The following is a 24,817-nucleotide window of genomic DNA, read 5'->3' as shown; positions in this document are numbered from 1 at the left end:
TAAACATGTATGGTCTGAATTTTACCATAAGGAAGCCTAAGAAAAATCCACATTGAAAGACATTCCACATTACTGGAATTTACCCGTCAAAAGGTTAAAAGTCATGAAAGTCGAGGAAAGACAAAGGAACTGTTCTGGAGTGAAAGAGACCAAGACACACAATTCAATATATGGCTCTAAACAGGACCTTCCTTGGTATAACGTATACTACAGATAAGTGACCAAACTTAAAGAGAATTATGAGGAATAAATGATAGAATTATACTGAACCCTTGAACAAAAGAGTTTTAATGGGTGCACTGACTACACACAGATTTTTTTTTTCAGTACTGGAAATGTAATTTCTTTTATAATTTTCTTCATGGTATTATTTTCTGTAGCTTACTTTAAGAATATAGTATGATACGATAATATACAAAAGATTACTGGTAGTAGTAGTGGTTAAGTCTTTGGGGGTCAAAAGTTGTTCATGGCTTTTTGACTGTGGGGGGGCGTGGTCAGAGCCCTTAACCCCGTTGTTTAAGAGTCGAGTGTATTAGAGTTAATGTTCTGATTGTGAAGGTTGTGTGGTAGTTATGTGGAATGTACTGACTTGTAGGATTTAAATGCTACAGGAATCAGGCATCCCATTAGCAGTTTACTTGCAAATGGCTCTGGGGCGGGGGGGGGGGAGGTTTTTTTGTTTTGTTTTCTCTAATTTTTCTTGTCTCTAACTTTGTTTCCAAAAAGCAAATCAAAAATAAATAAATAAATAAATAAATAAATAAATAAATAGAAAAGTTGAAAAGCCTTAGGCAAATCTTATTTCTCCATGTGGAAAGAGCTACGAATCAGTGTTTACAATTAAAATTATAGATAGGTTTTATGGTAGTATAAAAAAAATTGTAATATGTACACACATTGGCAATAGGCATAGCAGGAATATATCAACATAATGTCTAAATCTTTAGGCCCACATATAGTCATAAAAATTGGAAAATACAAAAAGCCATCCATGAACACTACTGAAGTATTAATGACAACTTGGTTGTTTGGGTGCTGTTCAAACCGCTGGTAGTGGAGTGGTCTGATGTATGTAAAACCCTCTAGTGCTGGTTTCCACGTACAAAATGTGCTTAAAAGTTAATGAGATGCCAAGAAACATAGTTTAAAATATTATAAAGATTTTCATTACACACATATGAAACAAAAACTTTTTCCTTTAATCAAGATTTTGCCGTATAGTGTGTTCAATTGGGAAGCAATGAAAATGTTTTGTAAGCATCCAGTAAATTTTTTCTATTTATTTTTCAAATTGTATAATTTTTGTTCAAAATCTGTACATATTCTCGTGACGCTTTCCATACTGGATCTTGATTTAGAATTGAATCATCAGTAGATACTAAAGGATTTCTACAGGATCCTCATTCAAATTCGGTAGCAGCTGAAAAGGAAAAGAAAGAATTATTTTCTTTCTCCAAAATAATTTTCAACTACAAGTGATTAAAAAAAAAAAAAGAAGAAGAAAAGAAAAAAAAAAAGAAAAAGACAAAAAGAAAGTTGGGGCCTTTATGATGTTAAGAAAAATGAAAAATACCTATGTACAACTGCAATATGAAACCCAAGATTAGTATTAAATATATTTTGCTCAGGGTTGCACACTGAATTAATTGCTATTGTGGATACATATCAGAGTTTCTGGTTTTTTCATTACAAGGTGAAATTACAAGATGAGGACACAGTCCACCCTGAACAATCATAAACTATAAACTGAAAAATCAAACAGGCATTTCCAAACAGAGCCAAGTAAACAGATGTAAGTGACAGGTATAAAACACAGCACTACTGGAACATACGGAAGGGACATCCCAGTTTTGTGTCAATATTGTCTGCTCTTTGGTGAAGGTGATATGTCAGCTGATACCTGAAGGACAAGGAAAAAGTATGCTAGGTAGAGGGAAGAAGCACATACAAAGAGCTAGAAGTGAGGAAGAACACTTGTGCAATTATGAGTAGTTTAGTTTGACAAGGTGCTAGAGCAAAGCAGCAGAGTAGGGCAAATAGTGAGAGACAAGGCTGAATCATCTGGCAAGAAGCAAACTGATTTGGGTGTTTTCATTCCATGCTAAGGAATTTGAAGTTTTACCCGAGGGCAAAAGCAATGACAAAGTCAATGAGTGAAGATTGAAACCCGTTACCTGTCAAGTGACAGCTATATGACCTCTAATTACTTAACCAAGCATTACTAAGACGACTTTGGATTTTTGGGTCTTCTATCACTAGCAGAAACAACAATTTGATAAAGCACACCTTTTCTGAGACTTGTGCAGGTTGACAGTTCCACAGGGATGGCACCAGTGAAGGAAGATTGTCGCCAGAAATAATAACAGATATATAGACTTAGGGAGATTGAAAAAACTTCTTTAACGTTTATTTTTGAGAGAGAGACAAACCACAAGCGGGCAGGGGCACAGAGAGAGGGAGACACAGAATCTGAAGCAGGCTCCAGGCTCCGAGCTTTCAGCACAGAGCCCTCTGTGGGGCCTGAACCCACCTGAGCTGAAATCAGTCGCCCAACCGACTGAGCCACCTGGGTGCCCCTAGACTTGTGGGAGATTTTAAAAGAGCTATGAAACATGAGGACTAAATGAGGAGGAATTGTGTTCTTCATTATGCTCATGCTTTTACATTTTTTATTAGATATGTACAAAAAATGTGAATGTAGTATCTATTATCCAAACAATGGAAAGGGATGACATTTACTATTTATAGTTTAGTTCAGAAATCAATGATATATAACTTCATACATTTTGGCAACATACCTTCTTCTAGTGCTCTGGTTATTCTTTTTCCAACTCCCGCTGCATCTGAAATAAGCCAAATATTATTTAGAATGTGTAAGGTAAACAAGACATGGTAAGAATTATATATAGCTTACGACATGTGGTCTTGAAATAATACTTGTAGAGATTAAACCAAAGTTAGGGATTGCTTAAATAGAAAAACTATCACATGAATAAAATAAATTCCTACCTATTTTATTTTAGTTTTAGATAACGGAGAACAGATACATACACACACACACACACACACACACACACACACACACACGTGAATATGTATACACGTGTATATGTATGTATAATACATATGTATTATATATATGTATACATATACACGTGTGTGTGTATACATATATATAATATGTGTATATTATATATATAATACATTATGTGTATTATACTAATACATATAATATGTGCATATTATATATATATGTATATATATATATATATACATATATATATAATACTATTTAAGTGAATGTGATAAAAAGCACAATCAATATTGATCTATTGAATGTGTATAATCTCTGAAACGTGATGTTTAGTCTTACTGGTACAAAAAGTTTAAACAAGAATCATATTGTATACTGAATTATTACTTGGAAATGATTAGAAAAACTGCCATTTATGAAAGTTTAATCAGTTTTTTACCTTAATGAATAGTTCCTTAAAATGGGCTTTCCATTTTTTCACTTTTAGAAAAACAAAATTTGAAGGAATGCTTTTTGCTATTAATTTTTCAGGACTGACTCTTAAATACATATAAAATGAAAAAAGTGGGACTGTCTTACTGTCATGTGGAAATTCTACTGGCAAAAAATTGAGTAAAAATATTTTGCTATCTGTATTATGACTAAAACACTTATTTCTTTTCATATGCACACAAAGATTTCAGAAAATCTCTTTGAAGAAAGGAAAAATAGAGGGTTACAACAGTTTTCAAAGTTAGCTTCTGATGTATAACTTTCTCCATTAGAGATAAGGAAAACAATATACAATTTTCAATTGTAACTTTGTTTCCTTTCTCCAAATTAGGACCAAGTTTTGAAACACTTGACTTATTAAAGTTATGGTTATCCACTTACTTATGAAATGTGTACGAATATTTAAAACTATAGGTGACCCTTGAATAACACAGGGGTGGGGTACAGTCAAAAACCTGTATATAATTTTTCATCCCCCAAAACTTAATTACTAATAGCCTACTGTTGACTGGAAGCATTACCGGTAACATAAACAGCCGGTTCATACATGTTTCGTACAGTAGAATAAGCTAGGGCAAAAAATGACATTAAGAAAAATGGAAGGAAGAGGAAATACACTTACAGTACTGTACAGTATCCAAAAATAATCCATGTGTAAGTAAAGTAGACCCGCACAGTGCAAAACCATGTTGGTCAAGGGTCAACTGTATATTACAACTGTTCCTGTCTAGAATGTTCTTATTTAGATCTTTCTTAGACAAGGTAGCCTCTCCCTGAATGCCCCAAACAGGCTCCAAAATAGTGTACAGGACATAATCAACACTGTGGTGATAAGGATTCCAATGTCTTTACAAATTTAGGTGTGAGGACAAATGTTTTGGCTGACATATTTCCCAATATTTTCAAAGACTGTTTTCCCTAATACCTTTTTTATAATTGAAGTATAGTTGACATACAATGTTACACTAGTTTTTCAGTATACAAATTCAGATTGGACAATTGTATACACTATGCTAAGCTTGCTACCATACGTGTAGTTACCCTCTGTCACCATACAACATTAATACAATATTATTGAGGATATTCCATATGCTGTATTCTTCATTCCTGTGACTTATTTACTTTATAACTGGAATTTGTACCTCTTACTCCCCTTCACCTATTTTGCCCATACCTCTCTACCCACCTCCCCTTTAGCAACCACCAATTTGTCCTCTGTAGTTATGATTCTGTTTGTTCACTTGTTTTGTTTTTTTTTTGTACTCCACATGTAAGTGAAATAAGATAGTATTTATTTGTCTCTCTCCGAATTATTTCACCTAGCATAATACCCTCTAGGTCTATCAATGTTGTCACAAATGGCAAGATCTCATTCTTTTTGATAGCTGAGCTATATTTCATTGTATGCATATTACACATTGTCTTTATCCATTCATCTGTCCATGGACACTTAGGTTGCTTCCCTATTTTGGTTATCGCAAACAATGTTTCCATAAACATAGGGATGCATACAACTTTTCAAATTAGTGTTTTCATTTTCTTTGGGTAAATACGCAGCAGTGGAATTAATGAATATCTATTTTTAAGTTTTTGAGGAACCATAACACTTTTTTGACAGTAGCATTATATTCAGGCCTTATAAAATGAATGGGACAACATGACTATACCAGACTTATAAAATTAATAACTCAATACCAGATGATGGGAGAAGGCTTTATTCAAACAATTTTATATTACCATTAATAAATACGATATAAAATATAAACCTCGTTTTCTATATGACATGACTTAAGGAGCTACCAAGGTAATGTTGCATCTTTTCCCCAAAAGCTTTTTTCCTAAATATTTACCTTTGTGACCTTTATATTTTTATCTAAGTAAAAACTGTGTTTCGATGGTGAAAATAGCTTTCAAGTCCATGAATAAGAACACATGTGTACTTTTATGTATACCTTTCCATTGATCAGAAATATAAGAGGGTGAGAAAATTATACACAGAAAAACTATATATCAGCAAATTTTAATTCAAAGAACATTTTTAAAGGATTTTTAATTAGAAGGATTTTCTCATTAACTGTTAACATTCAAATATGGCCCATAGAAATCTAAGGTTCGGTTGGGGACACTGCAGGATTGAGGGACAAGGAAGTCACAGCCGTAGTCTCCATCTCTCCTTTAGTTAGACAGCTCTACTTCTCTCTGTTTTACACAATACAGTTTAATGCAAAAAGCAAAAAACAACGTTCTATTCTTTGAAAAAAATTATTTTGAAGGTATAAAAGTCACTAATTTAGTCAAAATCCCGAATTTTGTGTAATAGACAAATAGGGCTCAGAGAGAGTGTACTTTGCCTGAGGTCATGAAACCAACTAGATGCAGACCAGGAATACACTTGTGGTCTTACCAAGCCTAGAGTTCTATGCCAGTTACTTCCTCATAGTCAGGAAAAATACGTGTATTTTAAGTATGACTCAGAGAAAATGAATACATAAAACTTTGTCATGTGGTTCAGTAATGCTTAGGTATGAGGTACACAATAGTAGCTCTCTAACTAAATTACAAATTTTAAAGTCATGAATGAAAATAAAGGAACAGAAATTATGTTAACTTCTTTTAGTAGCAGTCAATTTTTAAGCACAACTTTTCTTTAATTTTTTTTAATGTTTATTTACTTTTGAGACAGAGAGAGACAGAGCATGAATGGGGGAGGGTCAGAGAGAGGGAGACACAGAATCTGAAACAGGCTCCAGGCTCTGAGCTGTCAGCACAGAGCCCGATGCGGGGCTCGAACTCACAGACCGCGAGATCATGACCTGAGCCGAAGTTGGCCGCTTAACCGACTGAGCCACCCAGGCGCGCCAAGCACAACTTTTTTAAACCACAGGACAGAGAACTTGAAAGAGAAAATCTTTAGGTGAAGCAAGCAAGCTGAAACTGAGGAAATTCTTCCTGAAAGCATTATTTATTCTTTCCAAAGAAAATTTGGTTTATCAACATCAATCAACCAATGAGTGAACCCATGGTGTGGTTATTTATAGCAAAATTTGAAACCCAACACAGATTTCTCTTTCCCATCTAGCATGCTTCTGCCTAACCTCTCATCATTCGTTGGTATGTACAAAAGACACAATTGACTTTATTAATAATTTAAATCCAGTCGGAAATTATAGGTGAATCTTCACTTCTCACATGTGGACTTATCTCTCTCTCCCTCCCGACGGGAAAGGAGACTTACCTAACAGGTGAATTTGGGAGAAGGAGCTAAGCAGTGCTGATGTGTTTCTGAATCTCCTCTTTGAAAAGATGTGCCTGCCCACAGTAACATGAATTTGGGTCTGCTCTCAGCTCTGTGGTAAGCACCCTGCCCCCGGGGTGGGTGTCAAGCATTTGTTTCCTCAATTTACAACTGTGTGGGGAAGTGCCCAATTTGGGAGGAAGCCCAATGTGGCTAACATAACCTAAATCATATCCTCCAATTTGTTAGTGTGTATTAGTAATAAAGCTACTAAGTTTATCTCCATCTCCCTGTCTCCTGTGTTCTGAATTTAGAAAGAAAAGACCAGGGTTACTTGCCACCTACCCAGTGTCACCTGTCACAGCTCCACCAAGAAAAATGACTAGACAACACTTACAGAAACATTCTCTTCTTCCTTGACTTCATAACTAACGTACATTGTTCAAAAGCAACGCCCACTCGAAAGAGAGAAAAAGTTGATAGGAACCATTTTAGGAACAAACATGGAAGTCAGACAAACTGAGGACACAGAGAGTACATTCCAAATGAAAGAACATGAGAAAACCTAAGAAAACAACTAAGTGAAACAGAGATAAGTAATGTACCTCATAAAGAGTTCAAGGTAACGGTCATAAAGATGCTCAGTGAACTTGGGAGAAGAATGAATGGATCCAGTGATAACATCAACAAAGAGACAGAAAATATAAAAAAGAACCAATCAGATCTGAAGGATACAATAACAGAAATGACAAATACACTAGAGGGAATCAACAGCAGATAAGAAGATGCAGAAGAACAGATCAACAATTTGCAAGACAGGGTAGTAGAAATCATCCAAGCCAAAAATAAAAAATAAAAAAAAATTTAAAATGAGGCTAGGTTAAGGGACCTGTGTGACAACATCCAGTGTAATAATACTTGCATTCAAGGGCTTCCAGAAAAAGAAAAGAGAAAGGGGCAAAGAACTCATTTGAAGAAAAAAAGGTTTCATTTTAAAAATTCAAATATTTGCTTGATTTAGCTATTTATAAAATGCTCTACAATCACTCATCAAGATATTTTATAAAAATAGAAACAAAGGTGGTATAAGTCAAAAAAAAGGAAAAAGAAAAAAGAGTGCCATAAATAAGAAAGCAATTAAAGATGTATTCTCGTGTAAGAAAATAGCAAAATTTTAACTTAAAAGAGAAATTAATCTTTTTAGTGTTACAAGTTGATTTAATTCATAAAAAGGACTTACCATGGATTCTTTTTTTTTTTTTAAGTAGCCTCCATGCTTAGCGTAGAGCCCAATGCAGGACTTGGACTCATGACCCTGAGATCAAAACCTAAGCTGAGATCAAGAGTTAGACGCTGAACTGACTGAGCCACCCAGGCACCCCCATGGATTCTTTTAAATAGTAAACATTCATGTCGTTAAGTGTTTGGAGGACGAACATTCACTGACATACAGGGGTGCAAAAACTGGATTATAACAAAACGTTCAAATGTTTATGAACCACTGCCAACTGAAAATAAGTCCAAGCATCTAAGTGTACCTATGGTTAGCAGGCAATCACATTTACTTTCTAAAATCAAATTTAAATGAAAGCTTTTCAGGAAATTTTACATGGGTCAGTTTAGTTGTATTTACTGAATACAGTTAATACTAGGTGTCTCTTGTGGTGCATCTGTGTGGCTCAGTTGTTTTTAGTGTCCAAATCTTCATTTTGACTCAGGCCATGATCTCATGGTTTTGAGACAGAGCCCCACATTCAGCTCTGTGCTGAGCATGAAACCTGCTTGGGATTCTCTTTCTTCCTCTCCTTTTGCCCCTCCCCTGCATGCACTCACTCATTCTCTCAGTAAAATAAAATAAAAATAAGTATCTCTTAGAAATGAGAGATCAAGGGACTAATATTATATATATTATATATTATATTATAATATATATTATATACATTATATTAATATTATATATATAATATATTATATATATTATATTATATATATATATATAATTTTACCTCAGTTCTTTCTTAGCACATATAATTATGACTTTTACTTCGTATGTATTAGTTACTTAAACAACTCAGAATTTCACCAAAATAAAAGTAACTATTATATCAGATATCTGAAACCCAAAGTAAAACAGATAATATAACTAACCTTCCACAAGGAAGTCTCTCAGTAGTCATATGACGGCCGTGGGTTCAAGGTAGGAATCACTAAGTTTCCTCCTGGAGTAAAGTTTCCATTGAGCACTAAATTATTTTCAAAATGTCCACAATAAGGTGGTTCCAGGCCTGGGCTCATAGTAAGGGTCCTGAGTAAAGTTTGGTGCTGCTGTCTCTCCACAAGAAGTTTTGTATTGCTCTCTGACAGTCTCTCATTACTCCTGTGAAGATTAAAAAACACAAATACATTTTCTTTTTCCCTAAATCATTCCTAAATGACATACATTTTTTTAAGTTTCCATAATAGTAAATAGCATTTGCCATTGAACAGTGTTTTAGCACTGAACATGTGACAGAGCACACCTACTATCTAAAATTGTACTTTTAAAACTGTTCTAAAGAAATACTTTTGTTTCCAGGGGGATTCCTAACAATTCAAATTAGGGAAGGGAAATAAGTGGCTATCAGTGATGTACATGGCTTAACAAATAATACTTGCTGTCTTCTGGGATGGCTGTACTGACAGGATGCTTCAGGATACCATTATATATACACACTTATATTTAGTAAACCTGTTTACAGATATAAAACTAAACCATCCCTCAAAGACATTTTCAAGCATTTGCTTTCACCACTCTTGTACATTTCACTTATTATCTCAAAGAAACTGAGCATTTGACACTGAGGAATCATGAGACCAACAATCTCTAGGGGAGATAGTAGATGACAGACGTGTGATCAGAAAGAACTAAAACAGCTACAGAGGCAATTAGCTTATAACAGTTACCAAGGCACTGGAGGCAGAATCTGCCCTTTCTGTCTTCAGTCTTCCACATATCTCCCTCCCACCATGGTGCTCTTTTTAGCCATTTTGGGAATTATACTACCCTTCAGCCCTGTGTGAGTCTTTCTGTATTTCACCTGTATGCCTTTATGTAATGTAGAAAAAGCATAAAGGATAGTTTTTCTCAAGGCCCACTCTAGTAATCATACCAAAGATCACAATCAAGAGAATAAATGTACCAAGCTGCCAGGATGAATAGTAGTAGTAGTACTTGACCTTTTAGGTTAAAGATGTAATCTTCCAAAAAGAAACTCATCGACATTTCTATTTAGGGTAATTCTGACAATCAATTTTATACTAATATGCTTCTAAATGAGAAAGCTTCAAACAATGCACTTAAAGACTAGCAGATCCGATCAATGGAAAATATACAGGGCGGGGGGTGTGGGAGGGGGTGGGGGAAGAGGTCCTGTAAACCCGAAAAAAAGAGGAGGGATTGAAACTGTCCTGGACTAACATTTCAAAGGTAAGTTCACTTAGAAACATCATTTCTCAAAATGACACGATCTAGTTGGCTTTCACTTCCTACTCATCTCATGATCTTGGCTCCACAGAAATTATGCTTTAGAAGCAAATTAATAAGCTAAATTTCTTGACTATGATTCTGTTTTGACTTACGTGTTCAGCTTATTTCTCAAGGACTTTCTAACTTTTAATTCTTCTAGGTAGAGTTGCCTGTAGGTTTCCAACTCTGTTTTAGTCGAATCTTCTTGAGAAGTCTTCATTGTAGAGACCTGAGATTCCAGATCTCTAATTCTAAGTTCCATTTGACTTCTCGTTGAAGCATGAGCATTTTCTCTTAACTGGTCCAAGTCTTCTTGAGCTGCTGCTTGTGCCTAAAGCAAATTAACAGGATAGTTTTAAAATAGCTATAAACTGAATAACTAATTATACCTGTTTCCTTTAGTTCGGAGTCAATGATTCAGAGAGCAATTTTAAATGAAAAAAAGCTCAAATGTAAAATATTTATCATATCATAAATATCATATCATATTTATCATATGATTTATAAAATTAAAGTTGAATCATTCTTGTATTAGTATTCACACAATCTGATAATTCAAATAGTAGAATCAATGACAAAATTTTAAAAGTCAACAATAAACTTAAGAATAATCCAAGTACAGTGCAATTTTTAAATCATTTTTCTTTTCCTCTTCATAGTGAGACTAGTTGTTTAAATCATCATTTTTTCTTATCCTCTCGATTTAGTAGGAATAATGATGAAAACTGAAATCTTTAAAGGGGGGAACAAATGCCTCCAGAAATCTACAAATTACCATAAAGCAAGTAGAGGAAACCCCTACAATACATCTATCCAAAATGTAATTTGCAGTGAAATGAATTACAGCACATTACAGATCAATCAATTAACCTGTAAAAACAGGTTGACTTCGTGTAATTTTTCTTCTATGTCCAGTCGTGCTCTTTCTTCAATCTCCCGTTTATACTGTTCCACTTGACTGCGTTCTACCATATTTATTTCCATAAATTGTTTCAATTTTACTACTTCTTGCTGTAACTTCTTGTTATTGCTCTCTAGTTTTTCACGTTCTTCTTCGAAAGATTTCATTGATAATAACTCTTGTTGAAGAACTTGATTTTTTGCATCCAGGTGTAGACATTTTGAAGATGTAGTTTCCAGTTCTGTTGTAAGGACATCAGCCTGCATGAATAAAACACTATAGTTTGGAAGGGAGTGAAAAGAGTCTAACTCAAAACTACTATGAAAAAAAATGTTTTTTTCAGATTTTAAGTAATCTCTATGCCCAGTGTGATGCTTGAACTCACAATCTCAATATCAAGAGTAACTGAGCCAGCCAGGCACTCAAATTTTAAATAAACTCATTTGCAATAAAATGTTACCTGTCTTAGAATGTGGAACCTTAAACAACTCAGAAAATCAAGAGCCAAGTTAAAGCCATCAGGTGTTACTGAAATAGATCTTTGCTATCATTCTCTTTACTACACAACATTTGCACTCAATTCTATACTTTTATTTTCTATGATTTTTTCATATCTTTCTTTCATAAGTCCCCTCTTAGGAGAAAGTCTCTTGGCCCTTCCCCCATCTTAACACTCCATAACTTTTAAAGAAGTTTTAGCAATATCATATTGACTTATGTATGCCCACGTCAAAAAATACGTCCCAAGATAAGACTCTGGAAATAAGACTCTAATTCATGAATCTATAAGTAATGACTCTAACACCATGGTCTGTTTCTGAACTGCAAATGTTTTATGCTAATTTGAAGTGCATTCGCAGGAGAAATGATTCTCCAGGATGTGTTAAGAAATCACATCTCCCAGTATAAAACATTAATTGGATGATCCACATATTTTTTGAAGCAAAAAAATATTTAATTCAATACTGTTATCTTGTAATCCGTTGTTACTTTCCAGAAAATAAGAGATCATACTAAACAAAAACAACCACAACAACAAAACTGGTGGAGTTTCAGTGATGCTGAGTTGGGAAGGACTTCCATCCATTCTATATGATTGGTAAGACAAGGTGAATGGATGTGGTGGTTTAATAAATTCGTTGATACTTCTGTGAAAATTCCTCCCCTTAAATATATGCTGGCTTCAGTAACTGGTTTCTAGTGAACAGAATATGCAGAACTGCTGGGATTTTTTTTAAATTTTTTTTTTAACATTTATTTATTTTTGGGACAGAGAGAGACAGAGCATGAACGGGGGAGGGGCAGAGAGAGAGGGAAACACAGAATCGGAAGCAGGCTCCAGGCTCTGAGCCATCAGCCCAGAGCCCGATGCGGGGCTCGAACTCGTGGACCGCGAGATCGTGACCTGAGCTGATGTCGGACGCTTAACCGACTGAGCCACCCAGGCGCCCCAACTGCTGTGATTTTTAAGGCCAGTTTAGAAAATGTGATACAGCTTCCATCTGACTTTCTTTCTCTAGGGAAGCTCACCCTTAGAACCCAGCCACCACGTTGTGAGGAATCCTAGGCTACCTAGTGAGTCTTCGTGTAGATACTCCAGCTGAGACTAGCCAACGTCCTAGCCAAAGGCCAGCCTCAACAGCCAAACACGTGCGTGAACAAGCCTTTAGATGATTCTAGTCTCCAGCTTCCAGTTATGCCAGCTGATGCCAAATGAAGAAGAAATGAGTTGCCCTACTCTGCTTTGCCTAAAATAAGATTGGTGAACAAGAGAAATGCTGTTTTGAACTACTAGGTTTTGAGGTGGCTTATTATGCGGCAGTAAATTGCTACCACAGATACTGATACTAAAAATGGTGTGCTGCTATTCAAAAAACCCTAAAAGTAAACTTCCTTTGAGCCAAGATTAGGTGGAAGTGGAAAGATGTAGAAAAGCGTAAGGATGAGACCCAAAAATGGCCTCCACAAGACTCTTAGTGGAACCCTGAAGGCCTATGAAGAGGCTGACAGCAAGGGTCTCTAAGCAAGTGAAGAAAATGACACCGGAAGAAAGGAAAGTCATGCTACAAAATACCTGAAAGTGAAACGGATAGGAAAGAGAAACTAAAGAAAGACTATGCAACTGAAAGGAACCAGGACTTACAGGGTTCAAGTATCTGTTTCTCCTTTACAGCCTCTCTACATGTTGAACTGTCAAATAATGCTAAAATAAAGAAATGGCTTTTGGGTTAAGAAAAAATCCAGGGTGCTACCAGGAAAACAGGAAGATTTAAGGTATGCCTCCAATTTCTTTAAGGATCTTAAGAGTGTAAGATTTTTTTTTAAAGTAGGTTCCACACCCGACATGGGTGTGGAATTAGCATAAACTCAGCACCCAGAGATCAAGTGTCACATGCTCTACCAACTGAGCCAGCCAGGAGCCCCAAGAGTAGACGAATTTTAAAGGCATTTTCCTATAAGAGCTTCACAGGAAACTGAAGCGAAAAACTTATCTCAAAAGGACTTGCGAGGGTCGCTTTGCTAAAACACGACATGAAATCCAGTAATATTTACAGAAAACTAAAAAAGGTAAGAGATTTATAGTAGCAAACATACTATTTGCTACCTTGGACTAAAAGGGGCCAAATAGTGTAAAATGAAAAGAGGCCTTTGGGTCTTAGAAATCCCACAGGGAGGAAGCAGGATGAAAAAACAGCTGCAAATACAAGTCATTCCTTATGAAAAGGAAGGAACCAAGAGTTTAAAGAGTAAAGAAAGGGAAGAGACATGGAGGAAGTATTCCCGTGGTTAGGACTAAGTCCTAACTTAAGAACTGACAGCATGCATCAGGCTATATTTCAAAACTCTTATGGACTATGGTGCTTCCCATCTTCTTTTTCTGAATGGGAGAGTCTTCAGCAGTTGACTAGAATGTTCCATTTGTGAGTGGTAAATAACTGTCTCTTTCGTTCTCAAGTCCTCATATTGAGAACCCTTGCAATCAAGGGGCTATACTTGAGATACCATAACCCAGGCAGCTTATCCCCACTGCACCTGATTAAGATGGTAAGATCTTGGACTCAAGCCCTGAAGCTGATGCCATGATAACTGAGACTTGCAGGAGGTATTCGAGGAGGAGGGGAGTGAATGTATTTTTCAGGTGGGAAGAATACAAACATTTGTGGCCAGCGGGTAAATTATACTACTTTTTAAAGGTGTCCATAGGTTTTATTTTTTTTTTAAATTTTTTTTTCAACATTTTTTATTTATTTTTGGGACAGAGAGAGACAGAGCATGAACGGGGGAGGGGCAGAGAGAGAGGGAGACACAGAATCGGAAACAGGCTCCAGGCTCCGAGCCATCAGCCCAGAGCCTGACGCGGGGCTCGAACTCACGGACCGCGAGATCGTGACCTGGCTGAAGTCGGACGCTTAACCGACTGCGCCACCCAGGCGCCCCATAGGTTTTAAATATTAATTCCATTAAAAAAAAAAAAGGCCATGGAACAACCTTAGTGACTTGCTCCTAATGAACAGAATATGTGACTATGATCCTGTGTGTATTCCAAGCCTAGATGACAAAAGGCGATACAGCTTCTGCCTTGCTCTGTATCTCAGGCTGCTTACTTGGAATCTAGCTCCCCATCTAGTGAGGAATCCTAGGCCACAAAGAGGGTCTAGGTGTGTCAGTTTGTTTCTGCTGCCTCCTGAAGTCCCAGGCAACAGCCAGCATCAACCACCAGACGTTAGTGAACAAATCTTCAGATGGATCCAGCCCCAAACCTTTCAGTTGCCCCACCTGAAGCTGAGCAGGGCAGAGACTACCTGTCCTGGCCACACTTTTCCTAACAGATTTGTGAACAAAATAAATCTAACCTTTGGGGAGTTTGTTAAGAAAAAAACCAAAATGATAAATTGAAAAGTGGATGAAAAAAAAGACACATAAACTTGTATAGGAGAAATTGGTCTCCATTAAAGTAGGATATAATAAATGTTAAGATTAATTTATTAACAACCAATGGTGCTCATGAGAAGCAGATAACTAGAAGCAAGATCTAAGAAATTTTTCTCTCAGTTTTTCCCCAGCTAGGATCATATTAGCTGTTCATTTTCCATATATGGCCTTTATTATGTTGAGGTATGGTTCCTCTAAGCCTACTTTGTTGAGGTTTGTATCATGAATGGATGTTATAGTTTGTCAAATTCTTTTTCTGCATCTATTGCAATGATATGACTTTATGCTTTTTTGAAAATTAATATGAGATATCACATTCATTGATTTGCAAATATTGAACCACCCCTGCAAACCAGGAATAAATCTCATTTGGTTATAGTGAGTGATTGAATGATTTTTTTAATGTTTATTTTTGAGAAGGAGCACAAGCAGGGGAGGGACAGAGAGAGAGGGAAACACAGAATCTGAAATAGGTTCCGGGGTCCAAGCTGTCAACAGAGCCTGACACTGGGCTCAAACCGATGGACCATGAGATCATAACCTGAGCTGATGTTGGATGCTTACCTGACTAAGCCACCCAGCTGCTTCTGCCCCCGGTGAATGATTTTTTAATGTATTGTTGGATTCAGTTTGCTTATTTTGTTGAAGATTTTTGCATGTTCATCAGAGATGCTGGCCTGTAATTCTCTCTGTGGCATCTTTATCTGGTTTTGGTATAAGGGTAAAGCTGGCATAGAATGAATTTGGAAGTTTCCCTTCCTTTTATGTTTTTCTGGAACAATTTGAAAAGGGCAGGTTAAACTTTTTTTTTTTTTTTTTTTGGATTAGCTCTTCTTTACATGTTAAAATTTACGTCTGAAGGCATCTGGTCCTAGACTTGTGTTTGTTGAGAGTTTTTTGATTCTTGATTCAGTTTCCTTGCTGGTTATTGATTTTTTTTCAAATTTTCTATTTCTTCTTGTCTTACTTTGGTAAGTTATATATTTCCAGGAATTTATTCATTTCTTCTAAGTTGTCCAACTTGTTGGCATACATTTTTTCACAATATTCTCTCATAAATGTTTGTATTTCTGTGGTGTTGGTTCTTATTTCTACTCTCACATTTGTGGTTTTATTTTGGTCTTTTCTAGTTTCTGGTTGATTACTCTGGCTAACACCTTATCAGTTTTATTAATTTTTACAAAGAACCAGCTCTAGGTTTCATTGATCTGTTCTAGTATTTTCTGTTTTCTGTTTGTCTATCATTCATTTCTGCTTTAATCTCTTTTTTTAAATTTTATTTTGAGAGACACCACACGAGTGGGGGATGGGCAGAGAGAGAGAGAGAGAGAGAGAGAGAAAGCAAAAGAGACAATCCCAGACAGGTTCCATGCTGCCAGCAGAGAGCCTAACACGGGGCTCGATCTCACAACTGTGAGATCATGGCCTGAGCCAAAATCGAGAGTCAGACACTTAACCAGTTAAGCCACCCAAGGGCCCCTGTTCTGATCATTATTACTTGCTTTCTTCTGCTGGCTTCAGGCTTCATTTGTTGTTCTTTTTCTAGCTCCTTTAGGTATAAGGTTAGGTTGGTTGAATTTTTTCTTGCTTCTTGAAGTAGGCTTATATTGCTATGTACTTCCCTCTTAGGACCACGTTTGCAGCATGTCAAAGGTTTCAGACCATTGTTTTTTTTTGTTTTTGTTTTTGTTTTTTTTTTAATTTCCATTTGTATACACGTAATTTTTTAAGTTTCTTCTTGTATCTCTTGCTTAACCCATTCCAGTGTAGTAGCATGTTATTTAACCTGCATGTATTGTTTTTAATAATTAAGGCCTGTTTTTTGTTTGTGATCCATTCTTGAGAATATTCCATGGACACTTGAAAACAACGTGTATTCTGTTTCAAGATGGAACGTTCTGAAAAAATCTCTTAAGTCCAATCTGGGCCACTCTGTCATTCAAAGCCATTGTTTCTTTTTCTTTTTTTTTTTTATTAAATATATGAAATTTATTGTCAAATTGGTTTCCATACAACACCCAGTGCTCATCTCAACAGGTGCCCTCCTCAATACCCATCACCCGCCCTCCACTCCCTCCCACCCCCATCAGCCCTCAATTTGTTCTCAGTTTTATTTAAGAGTGTCTTATCCTTTGGCTCTCTTCTACTCTAACCTCTTTTTTTTTTTCCTTCCCCTTCCCCATGGATTCCTGTTAAGTTTCTCAGGATCCACATAAGAGTGAACACATATGATATCTGTCTTTCTCTGTATGGCTCAAAGCCATTGTTTCTTTGGTTGTTAAGATCTGTTGATGTAAATGGGGTGTTAAAGTACCCTATTACTGTCTTATTATCAATTAGTTCCTTTATGTTGGTTATTGTTTTATGTACTTGAGTGCTCTCGTCGTGGGTGCATAAATATTTACATTTGTTAGATCTTCTTATTGGATTGTACCCTTTATTATGATATAGTAGCATTCTTTGGCTCTTGCTGCGGTCTTTGTTTTTGGTTGTTTATTTATTTTGAGAGAGACAGAGTTGGGGAAGGACATAGAAAGGGGGAGAGAAAATTTCAAGCAGCCTCCATGCTGTCAGCCTGGAGCCCAACATGGGGCTCAAAGGCACCAGCCATAAGATCATTACCTGAGCCAAGACCTAGTCAGTTGCTCAAATGACTGAGGCACCCAGGTGCCCCACAGTCTTTCTTTTAAGGACTCTTTTGTCTAACAAAAGTATCGCTATTTTTTTTCTTTTAACGTGATAAATTTTTCTTCATCCCCTCGCTTTCATTTTTTTTTAATAGAATTTATTGTCAACTTGGCTAACATACACTGTGTATAGTGTGCTCTTGGTTTTGGGAGTAGATTCCCGTGGTTCATCACCTATAGACAACACCCAGGGCTCATCCCAACAAGTGCCCTCCTCAATGCCCACCACCCACTTTCCCTTCTTACCCACCGCCCCCATCAACCCTCTCTTTGTTCTCTGCATTCAAGAGTCTCCTATGGTTTGCCCCTCTCCTGCTCTGTTTGTAACTGTTTTCCCCTTCCCTTCCCCCACGGTCTTCTGTTAAGTTTCTCAAGTTCCACATAGGAGCAAAAACATATGATATCTGTCTTTCTGTGACTTATTTCATGTAGCATAATACCTTCTAGTTCCATCTATATTGCAAGAGATAGCACGATTTCACTCTTTCTCCTTGCCAGGGAGTATTTCAGTGTATATATAAACCACATCTCTTTATCCATTTATCAGTTGATGGGCATTTAGGCTCTTTCCAGAATTTGGCTATTGTTGACAGCACTGCTATAGACATTGGAGTACATGTGCCCCTATAAATCAGCATTCCTGTATCCTTTGCATAAACTCCCAGTAGTGCTATAGAGGGGTCGTCGGGTAGTTCGATTTTCAATTGTTTTGAGGAACCTACGCACTGTTTTCCAGAGCGGCTGCACCAGTTTGCATTACCACCAACAGTGCAAGCATCCCCTCACTTTCAATCTGCAGGTGTCTTTATGTCTAAAATGAGGTTTTTATAGGCAGCATACAGATGGGTCTTTTTAATCCATCCTGTCACCCTAGGTCTTTTGGTTGGGAGTGTTTATTCCATCTATATCCAAAGTAATTATTGACAGGTATGTATTTATTGTCATTTTACTACTTGTTTTGTGGTTGTTTCTGGAGATTTTCTCAAATCCTTTATTGTTTTTCTCCCTTTGATGTCTTTCTAATTTGCTTTAATGATATATTTGGATTTCTTTCTCTTTATTCTTTGCATGGTTATTAGTGGGTTTTGGTATATGATAAGCATTAATTTGTATATCACCTCTTCTGCGTGTAGCAGTCTATATTAAGTTGATGGTCACTTAAGTTAGAGCTCATTTTTTTTCTCCTCCCCATGTTTTGATAAGCTATTATATTGTATATCCTTTTGGGGGGCATTCCTTGATATTTTTTTTACAGAAATATACATTTTTACTGCTTTTACATTTCCTTCCTTTATACTGTCACTTTTGATCTCTCCTTTCCACTCAGAGTCCCCGATAATATTTCTTACAGGCTGATTTAGTGGTCACAAACTCCTTCCATTTTTGTTTGTCTGAGAAATTCTTTATCTCTCCTTCTATTATGAATGATAGCCTTACTGGATAGAGTATATTTGGCTGCAGATTCTTCTCATTCAGCACTTTGAATATATCATGCCATTTCCTTCTGCCTTACAAAGTTTCTGTTGAAAAAACTCCTGCTAGCCTTGTGGGTTTTCCCTTGGAAGTGAATGACTTGTTTTGCTGCTTTTAAGATTTGTAGCAGTGGGGCGCCTGCGTGGCTCAGTCGGTGAAGCATGACTTGATCTTAGCTCAAGTCGTGACCTCGCAGTTCGTGGGTTTAAGCCCTCCAGTGGGCTCTTCATTGACAGCACAGAGAGTGCTTGGGATTCTCTGTCTCTACCCCTCCCATGCTTGTGTCTGCGTTCTGTCACGGAAATTAAAAAAAAAAAAAGCAAAAAACAAAACACTAAAAAAAAAAGATGTTAGCAGTATATTTTGCAAATTTAATTACAACATGTCTTGGGTGTTGATTTTGATGGAAGTTCTCTGTGCCTTCTGGATGTGTATGTCTGTTTTCTTCTCCACATTAGGGAATTATTCAGTTATTGTGTCTTCAAATCAATTATCTGTCCCCTTCTTTCTGTCTTCTTCTTCTGGGACTCCTATCATATGAATGTTTTTACATTTGACGGAGTCATCGAGTGTCTTAAGTCTATTCTTGCATTGGATAATTCGTCTTTGTCTTCTTCAGCTTCACTGCTTTCCATTACTTTGTCTTCTAGGTCATTAATTTGTTCCTCTGCTTCTTCCAGCTTGCTGTTCATTTTTACTGCCCTCTTCATCTCTGATTCTTGAACTCTTTTATGTCTGTGGTAAGGGTCTCTCGGATGTCTTCCATTATTTCCTCAAGTCCAGTGAATATCCTTATGATCATGGTTTTAAATTCTCCATTAGGCGTGTTATTTACATCTGTCCCATTTAGGTCTCTGGCCATGGCCTTATCCTGTCCTTTCATTTGGGATAAATGCCTCTGTCTTTTTATTTTGTCTAAATATCTGCCAGCTTCTGTGTGTTAGAGAAGCCAGTTATGTCACCTGCTCCCGAAAGTAATGGACTTAGGAAAAAGACGTCATATAATGCCCAGGGTCTAGCACTTCAGGGAGTGTCACCAGTGTGTGCTGCATGCGGTCTGCTGTTGTGTTCTGGCTATGCTATCCTTCAGGCCAGTCATCTGCAGAGGCTCTCTTTGCCTGGTCTGGTGAGTGGTCCCTGGCCTGAACATAGCGAGTTTTAACTAGGTGTGCTCTGGTCTGCTTAGGAAATGAGACCTGTCACCACCTCTCCTGGAACTGAGGCCAAGGGAAACTCTCTGGTTGGGAGATGTGGTGTGGGCAGGCATTTGTCCTTGTCTTCTGGGGGAGGGGTAGCTGTGCTGGAACTCAAGCAAGAGTGATTGAGAAAGGTAGTTCCACCAGAGTGCAAGGGGGTGGCGTTTGGTGTAAGCAAGTTAGGTACCCAGTGTTAGCAATGCACTGCTTCTTACAGGTGGCTTTATGTTTGTGGTGAGGGGCAGGAGAAGGAGATGGTGCCAGCCAGCGGCTTTGTTCCTACAGACAGGTCTCTCTGAACGTTGCCTCTGAGGGACGTGCTCTGAGAAGAGCAAATAATCTCCCCACTGTGTGCCCCAGGCACTCTTCAGACCACTCTACCCATGCTATATGCTCCCACGTTGTTTGCCTGCCCTCTGTCCATGAGCAGTGCAGTACCTCAGGGCTCTAAACCAGCTAAACCGGATTCCCTTTAAAACTCCAGACTTTACGCACTACTGGTTGCAAGAACTCACGAAATTTTTCCAAGCCAGTGGCTATGGGGAAATGTTCTCTTTGTGCATTCCCTTGTGCGTTCCTCTCTCTCACCCTTACCCACAACCTCAACTCCCTCCCCTCTGCAGAAGCCAGGATCTGTTTCTCTTCTAGACGACATTTCTGCATCAAGGACATTCTTTGATGTGGCCTCTTCTCTCCCTTTTGTTGTGGAGTTTGTTCTGTCAGTCTTCAGGTCAATTTCTGGGGTATTTAGGGTGAGCTGATTGTTATCTAGTTGTATTCGTGGGATGAGGCAAGCCTAGAGTCCTCCTACTCCTCTGCCTTCTTCCTATCTCTAAGATCTTTTTCTAAGATTCCCTTCAATTCCAACAATTCTTACAAGTAGGAAGGAATGCCTCTTTAGAATGTCCCCTCAAGTTAAGGTAGAAACACAGAGACATACGATTTGAAGCACAATAGTTGAAAAACTAGAAAGAGTCAATTTGATAACCAAAATTGGGCCTTTGATCTGATTTAAATTAAAGGAAATAGGCAGTTTTGAGTATTTTTTAAACCATTGAATGCTCAATCTTCATTCTCCTTTCCTCAGTGAGGAAATAAAGAGAATGTTATGGAATCATTTTTCATCTTTTCAGTAGCAAAACAAATGCACTGTCCTTTAGCACTACTTAAATTAACTCCACATTCTCCTTTACCTTACTCCAACCTTCTTTGTGTGGGGAGGTAAGATCACTTCATCTTTGTGTTGTCCCACAATGCTTCTCCATATCATACAAGTTGGCTTCAAAAGTTTGTTGTCATTCAAATTACCAATCTACTATTTGTCTCTGATAAATCAACTTAATACTACCTCACTTTGTACAGCTGTATTATTTGAATGATGTAATGTTTATTCCATTAATTATACACTGAGCTAAAACATATAGCTATGCATATCTTTCTATTTAAGTGAAAGAAGGGGAAACAGGCTACTGTGTTTTCCAAGAATGTAGGTTCTGTGCCAAGAACAGGATTAACACCAGTGTTACACACAAGAACTAGGTCAGAAGAGGATCTCATTGTGAATTGTAAGATGATGGGTTAGCAAGATTGCTTAACAGGAAAGAGGAATAGCCCAGAGTTAATCTTTTCCTTCCTAGATGGTGAAAACTATGGATGAGTCTATGCATTATAATGAGATAATAAAACATAATGAAGTAAACGGTAGACTGAGTCAAGAGATCCTATGGCCAAGATTTGATGGAAATGAAAGTGGGCAGCACTGACTGAGACACTAAAAGTTTGCACAGGCGGGGAACCTGGGTGGCTCAGTCAGTTGAACCTCAACCTCTCAGGTCATGATCCCAGGGTCATGGGATCAAGACCCCTGTCAGCCTCCACACTAAGTGTGAAGCCTGCTAAAAATTCTCTCTCTTCTCTTCTCTCTCTGTCTCTCTCTCTCTTTCCCTACACAGCCCCTCGTCCTGCTTGTGCACGCTCTAAAAAATATATAAATATAAATAAATAAATAAATAAATAAAAGTCTGAACACACTAAAGAAAGAGCATTTTATGTTTTTGAGCCTGACTTCACATCGAGTCATGGGGTCAGCAAGGCATAGGCTGGCGAAAGGGTCCTTCAAGAAACAAAAATCTCTATAGGAGCAAAGTTAAGTTCTACTACATTGGCTTTTTATTATTACATAAGTGACTGGTAATTTGCAAGATAACATGGAAAAAGTTTTCATAAAATTTGATATGGTACTGGCATAAGGACAGACATACAGATCAATGTATTAACATTGAGAATCTAAACATAAACTCTCACATTATAGTGAACTGATTTTCCACAAGGGTGCCAGACAATTAAATGGAATAAGACTAGTCTTTGTAACAAACGGTACTGGGACAAATGGATATCCACATGCAAAGCAATAAGATCAGACCTCTACCCCATAGCATATATAGAAAATTAACTTAAAATCTAAGAGCTAAAATGATAAAACTCTTGGAAAAAAGCTTACGTGTATGTGTTTGTGACTGGATTTGACAATGATTTCTTAGACATGACACCAAAAGACAAAAGCAGATTAAGTTTATTTCATCAAAATTAAAAACTACTATGTTTCAAATATCACCATCAAGAAAGTGAAAAGGCAAGTGACTAAATAGGAGAAAATACCTGAAAATCCCATATCTGCTAAGGGATTTGCATGTAGGATATTTAAATAACTCTTCCAATAATGAAAAGACAATCCAATATAATAACGGGCAAAAGAATGGATTAGTTCTTTAAAGACGATACAGAAATGGATAATAATCACGTTAAAAGGGAGATGTTCGGGGTGCCTGGGTGGCTCAGTCAGTTAAGCTTCTGACTTGGGCTCAGGTCACGATCTCACGGTTCATGGGTTTGAGCCCCGCATCGGGCTCTGTGCTGACAGCTGGGAGCCTGGAGCCTGTTTCAGATTCTGTGTCTCCCTCTCTCTGACCCTCCCCTGTTCACGCTCTGTCTCCCCGTCTCAAAAATGAGTAAAACGTTAAAAAAATTAAAAAAAAAAGATGTGATATATATATATATATATATATATATATATATATATATATATATATATATTCATTCCATGGAGTATTACTCGGCAATCAAAAAGAAGGAAATCTTGCCATTTGCAACTACATGGATGGAACTGGAGCGTATTATGCTAAGTGAAATTAGTCGGAGAAAGACAAAACTCATAGGACTTCCCTAGTATGAGGACTTTAAGAGACAAAACAGATGAACAAAAGGGAAGGGAAACAAAAATAATATAAAAACAGGGAGGAGGATAAACACAGGAGACTCATAAATATGGAGAAAAAACTGAGGGTTGCTGGAGGGGTTGTGGGATGGGGGATGTGCTAAATGGGCAAGGGGCATTAAGGAATCTACTCCTGAAATCATTGCTTCACTAAATGCTTACTAATTGGGATGCGAATTAAAAAAAAATAAAACTAAAGATACAACAAAAGAGTAACGCCCCCCCCCCACACACACACACAATTTTTCAACCCAGGAAGCCTCTGGTTGGGGATTCAGGAGATAAGGACCTTCTAGAGAAGTCAGAGCTATGGACTGAGTTGGCTGAAAGCTATCTAAGTTTTTGTTTCACAGGGAAGACCTTAAAGTGGCAGACAATTTCATGCCATAATCTAAATTCCTTTCTAAAGGGATACACAGAAAATCCCTCGTTATTCTTTAATAAGCTTCACCAGTTTCGGATATTCTTACAAATTTTAGTTTTTGAGACTTTAAAGATTTCTTTAGGACACAGTAGCAGGACAATGCCTAGCACTCTCATTCATAGAAGACTGATCAACAGAGAGTCATGTTACTCGCATGAAAAGTTCCCTATTACTATGTGACTCATTTATAAGACGTCTAGAAAAGAAAATAATTTTCAATGCCTCTTCAGCAACAAAAAGGACCAGTCAAGAGAATGTTCTAATTCCTCTGACGGGTATAGCTGTCTAATGAAACTTGCATGTATATTATATAGCTTTTGCGACTGACAGAAACGAGTTGGTCAGTGTATCTCCCTCATTGCTCCCACTTAGGATTTACAATGAGAATCCTACAAAGGAGGGTGTGTGTTCGAGGACATTAACTGTTCTGCTTGGAAAACAGTTGGGGTTTCACTACATATCAATAAATGAGAATCCTGAATGGCACATTAGTCTTTTCTGAGATTGAATTGTGAAATCTGTGAAAGGCTGATTAACTCAAGTGAGTGGAAAAAGATAATGAGTTTCTGAACTTGCAATGGTAGGAGCACTATGTTACTAGGTAAGGCCCTGACAGAGCAGCCATTTCTCCTTTTTCACTGGCATTTCTTTTCCTTTACA

The 24,817-nt window shown here is 37.3% G+C and overlaps 1 protein-coding gene and 2 long non-coding RNA genes across 3 annotated transcripts in view; 1 reads left to right on the top strand and 2 right to left on the bottom strand.

The window, feature by feature from the left end:
- Positions 1-1,181: 1,181 nt before the first annotated feature.
- LOC131495945 (uncharacterized) lies at positions 1,182-9,132 on the bottom strand. The gene is made up of 3 exons (XR_009254192.1): positions 8,913-9,132; positions 2,802-2,846; positions 1,182-1,423 (listed from the first exon to the last, which is right to left on the bottom strand). It is a non-coding gene; the product is annotated as an uncharacterized LOC131495945 (long non-coding RNA).
- A 1,229-nt stretch (positions 9,133-10,361) lies between these two features.
- Positions 10,362-24,817, bottom strand: part of LOC131495931 (ankyrin repeat domain-containing protein 26-like) — an 80,136-nt gene continuing 65,680 nt past the window's right edge. The window contains exons 13-14 of the mRNA XM_058701107.1: positions 11,140-11,430; positions 10,362-10,600 (exon numbers count right to left, since the gene is read on the bottom strand). Of these exons, the coding sequence (XP_058557090.1) occupies positions 10,379-10,600; positions 11,140-11,430 (513 nt within the window). The 3' untranslated portion in view covers positions 10,362-10,378. The remainder of the gene's footprint in view (positions 10,601-11,139; positions 11,431-24,817) is intronic.
- Positions 21,516-22,163, top strand: LOC131495988 (uncharacterized). The gene is made up of 2 exons (XR_009254243.1): positions 21,516-21,998; positions 22,097-22,163. It is a non-coding gene; the product is annotated as an uncharacterized LOC131495988 (long non-coding RNA).

This window comes from Neofelis nebulosa, chromosome 15 (genome assembly GCF_028018385.1).
Source record: "Neofelis nebulosa isolate mNeoNeb1 chromosome 15, mNeoNeb1.pri, whole genome shotgun sequence".
In the NCBI taxonomy this organism is placed as follows: Eukaryota; Metazoa; Chordata; class Mammalia; order Carnivora; family Felidae; genus Neofelis; species Neofelis nebulosa.
This window is presented reverse-complemented; position numbering and strand designations above follow the sequence as displayed.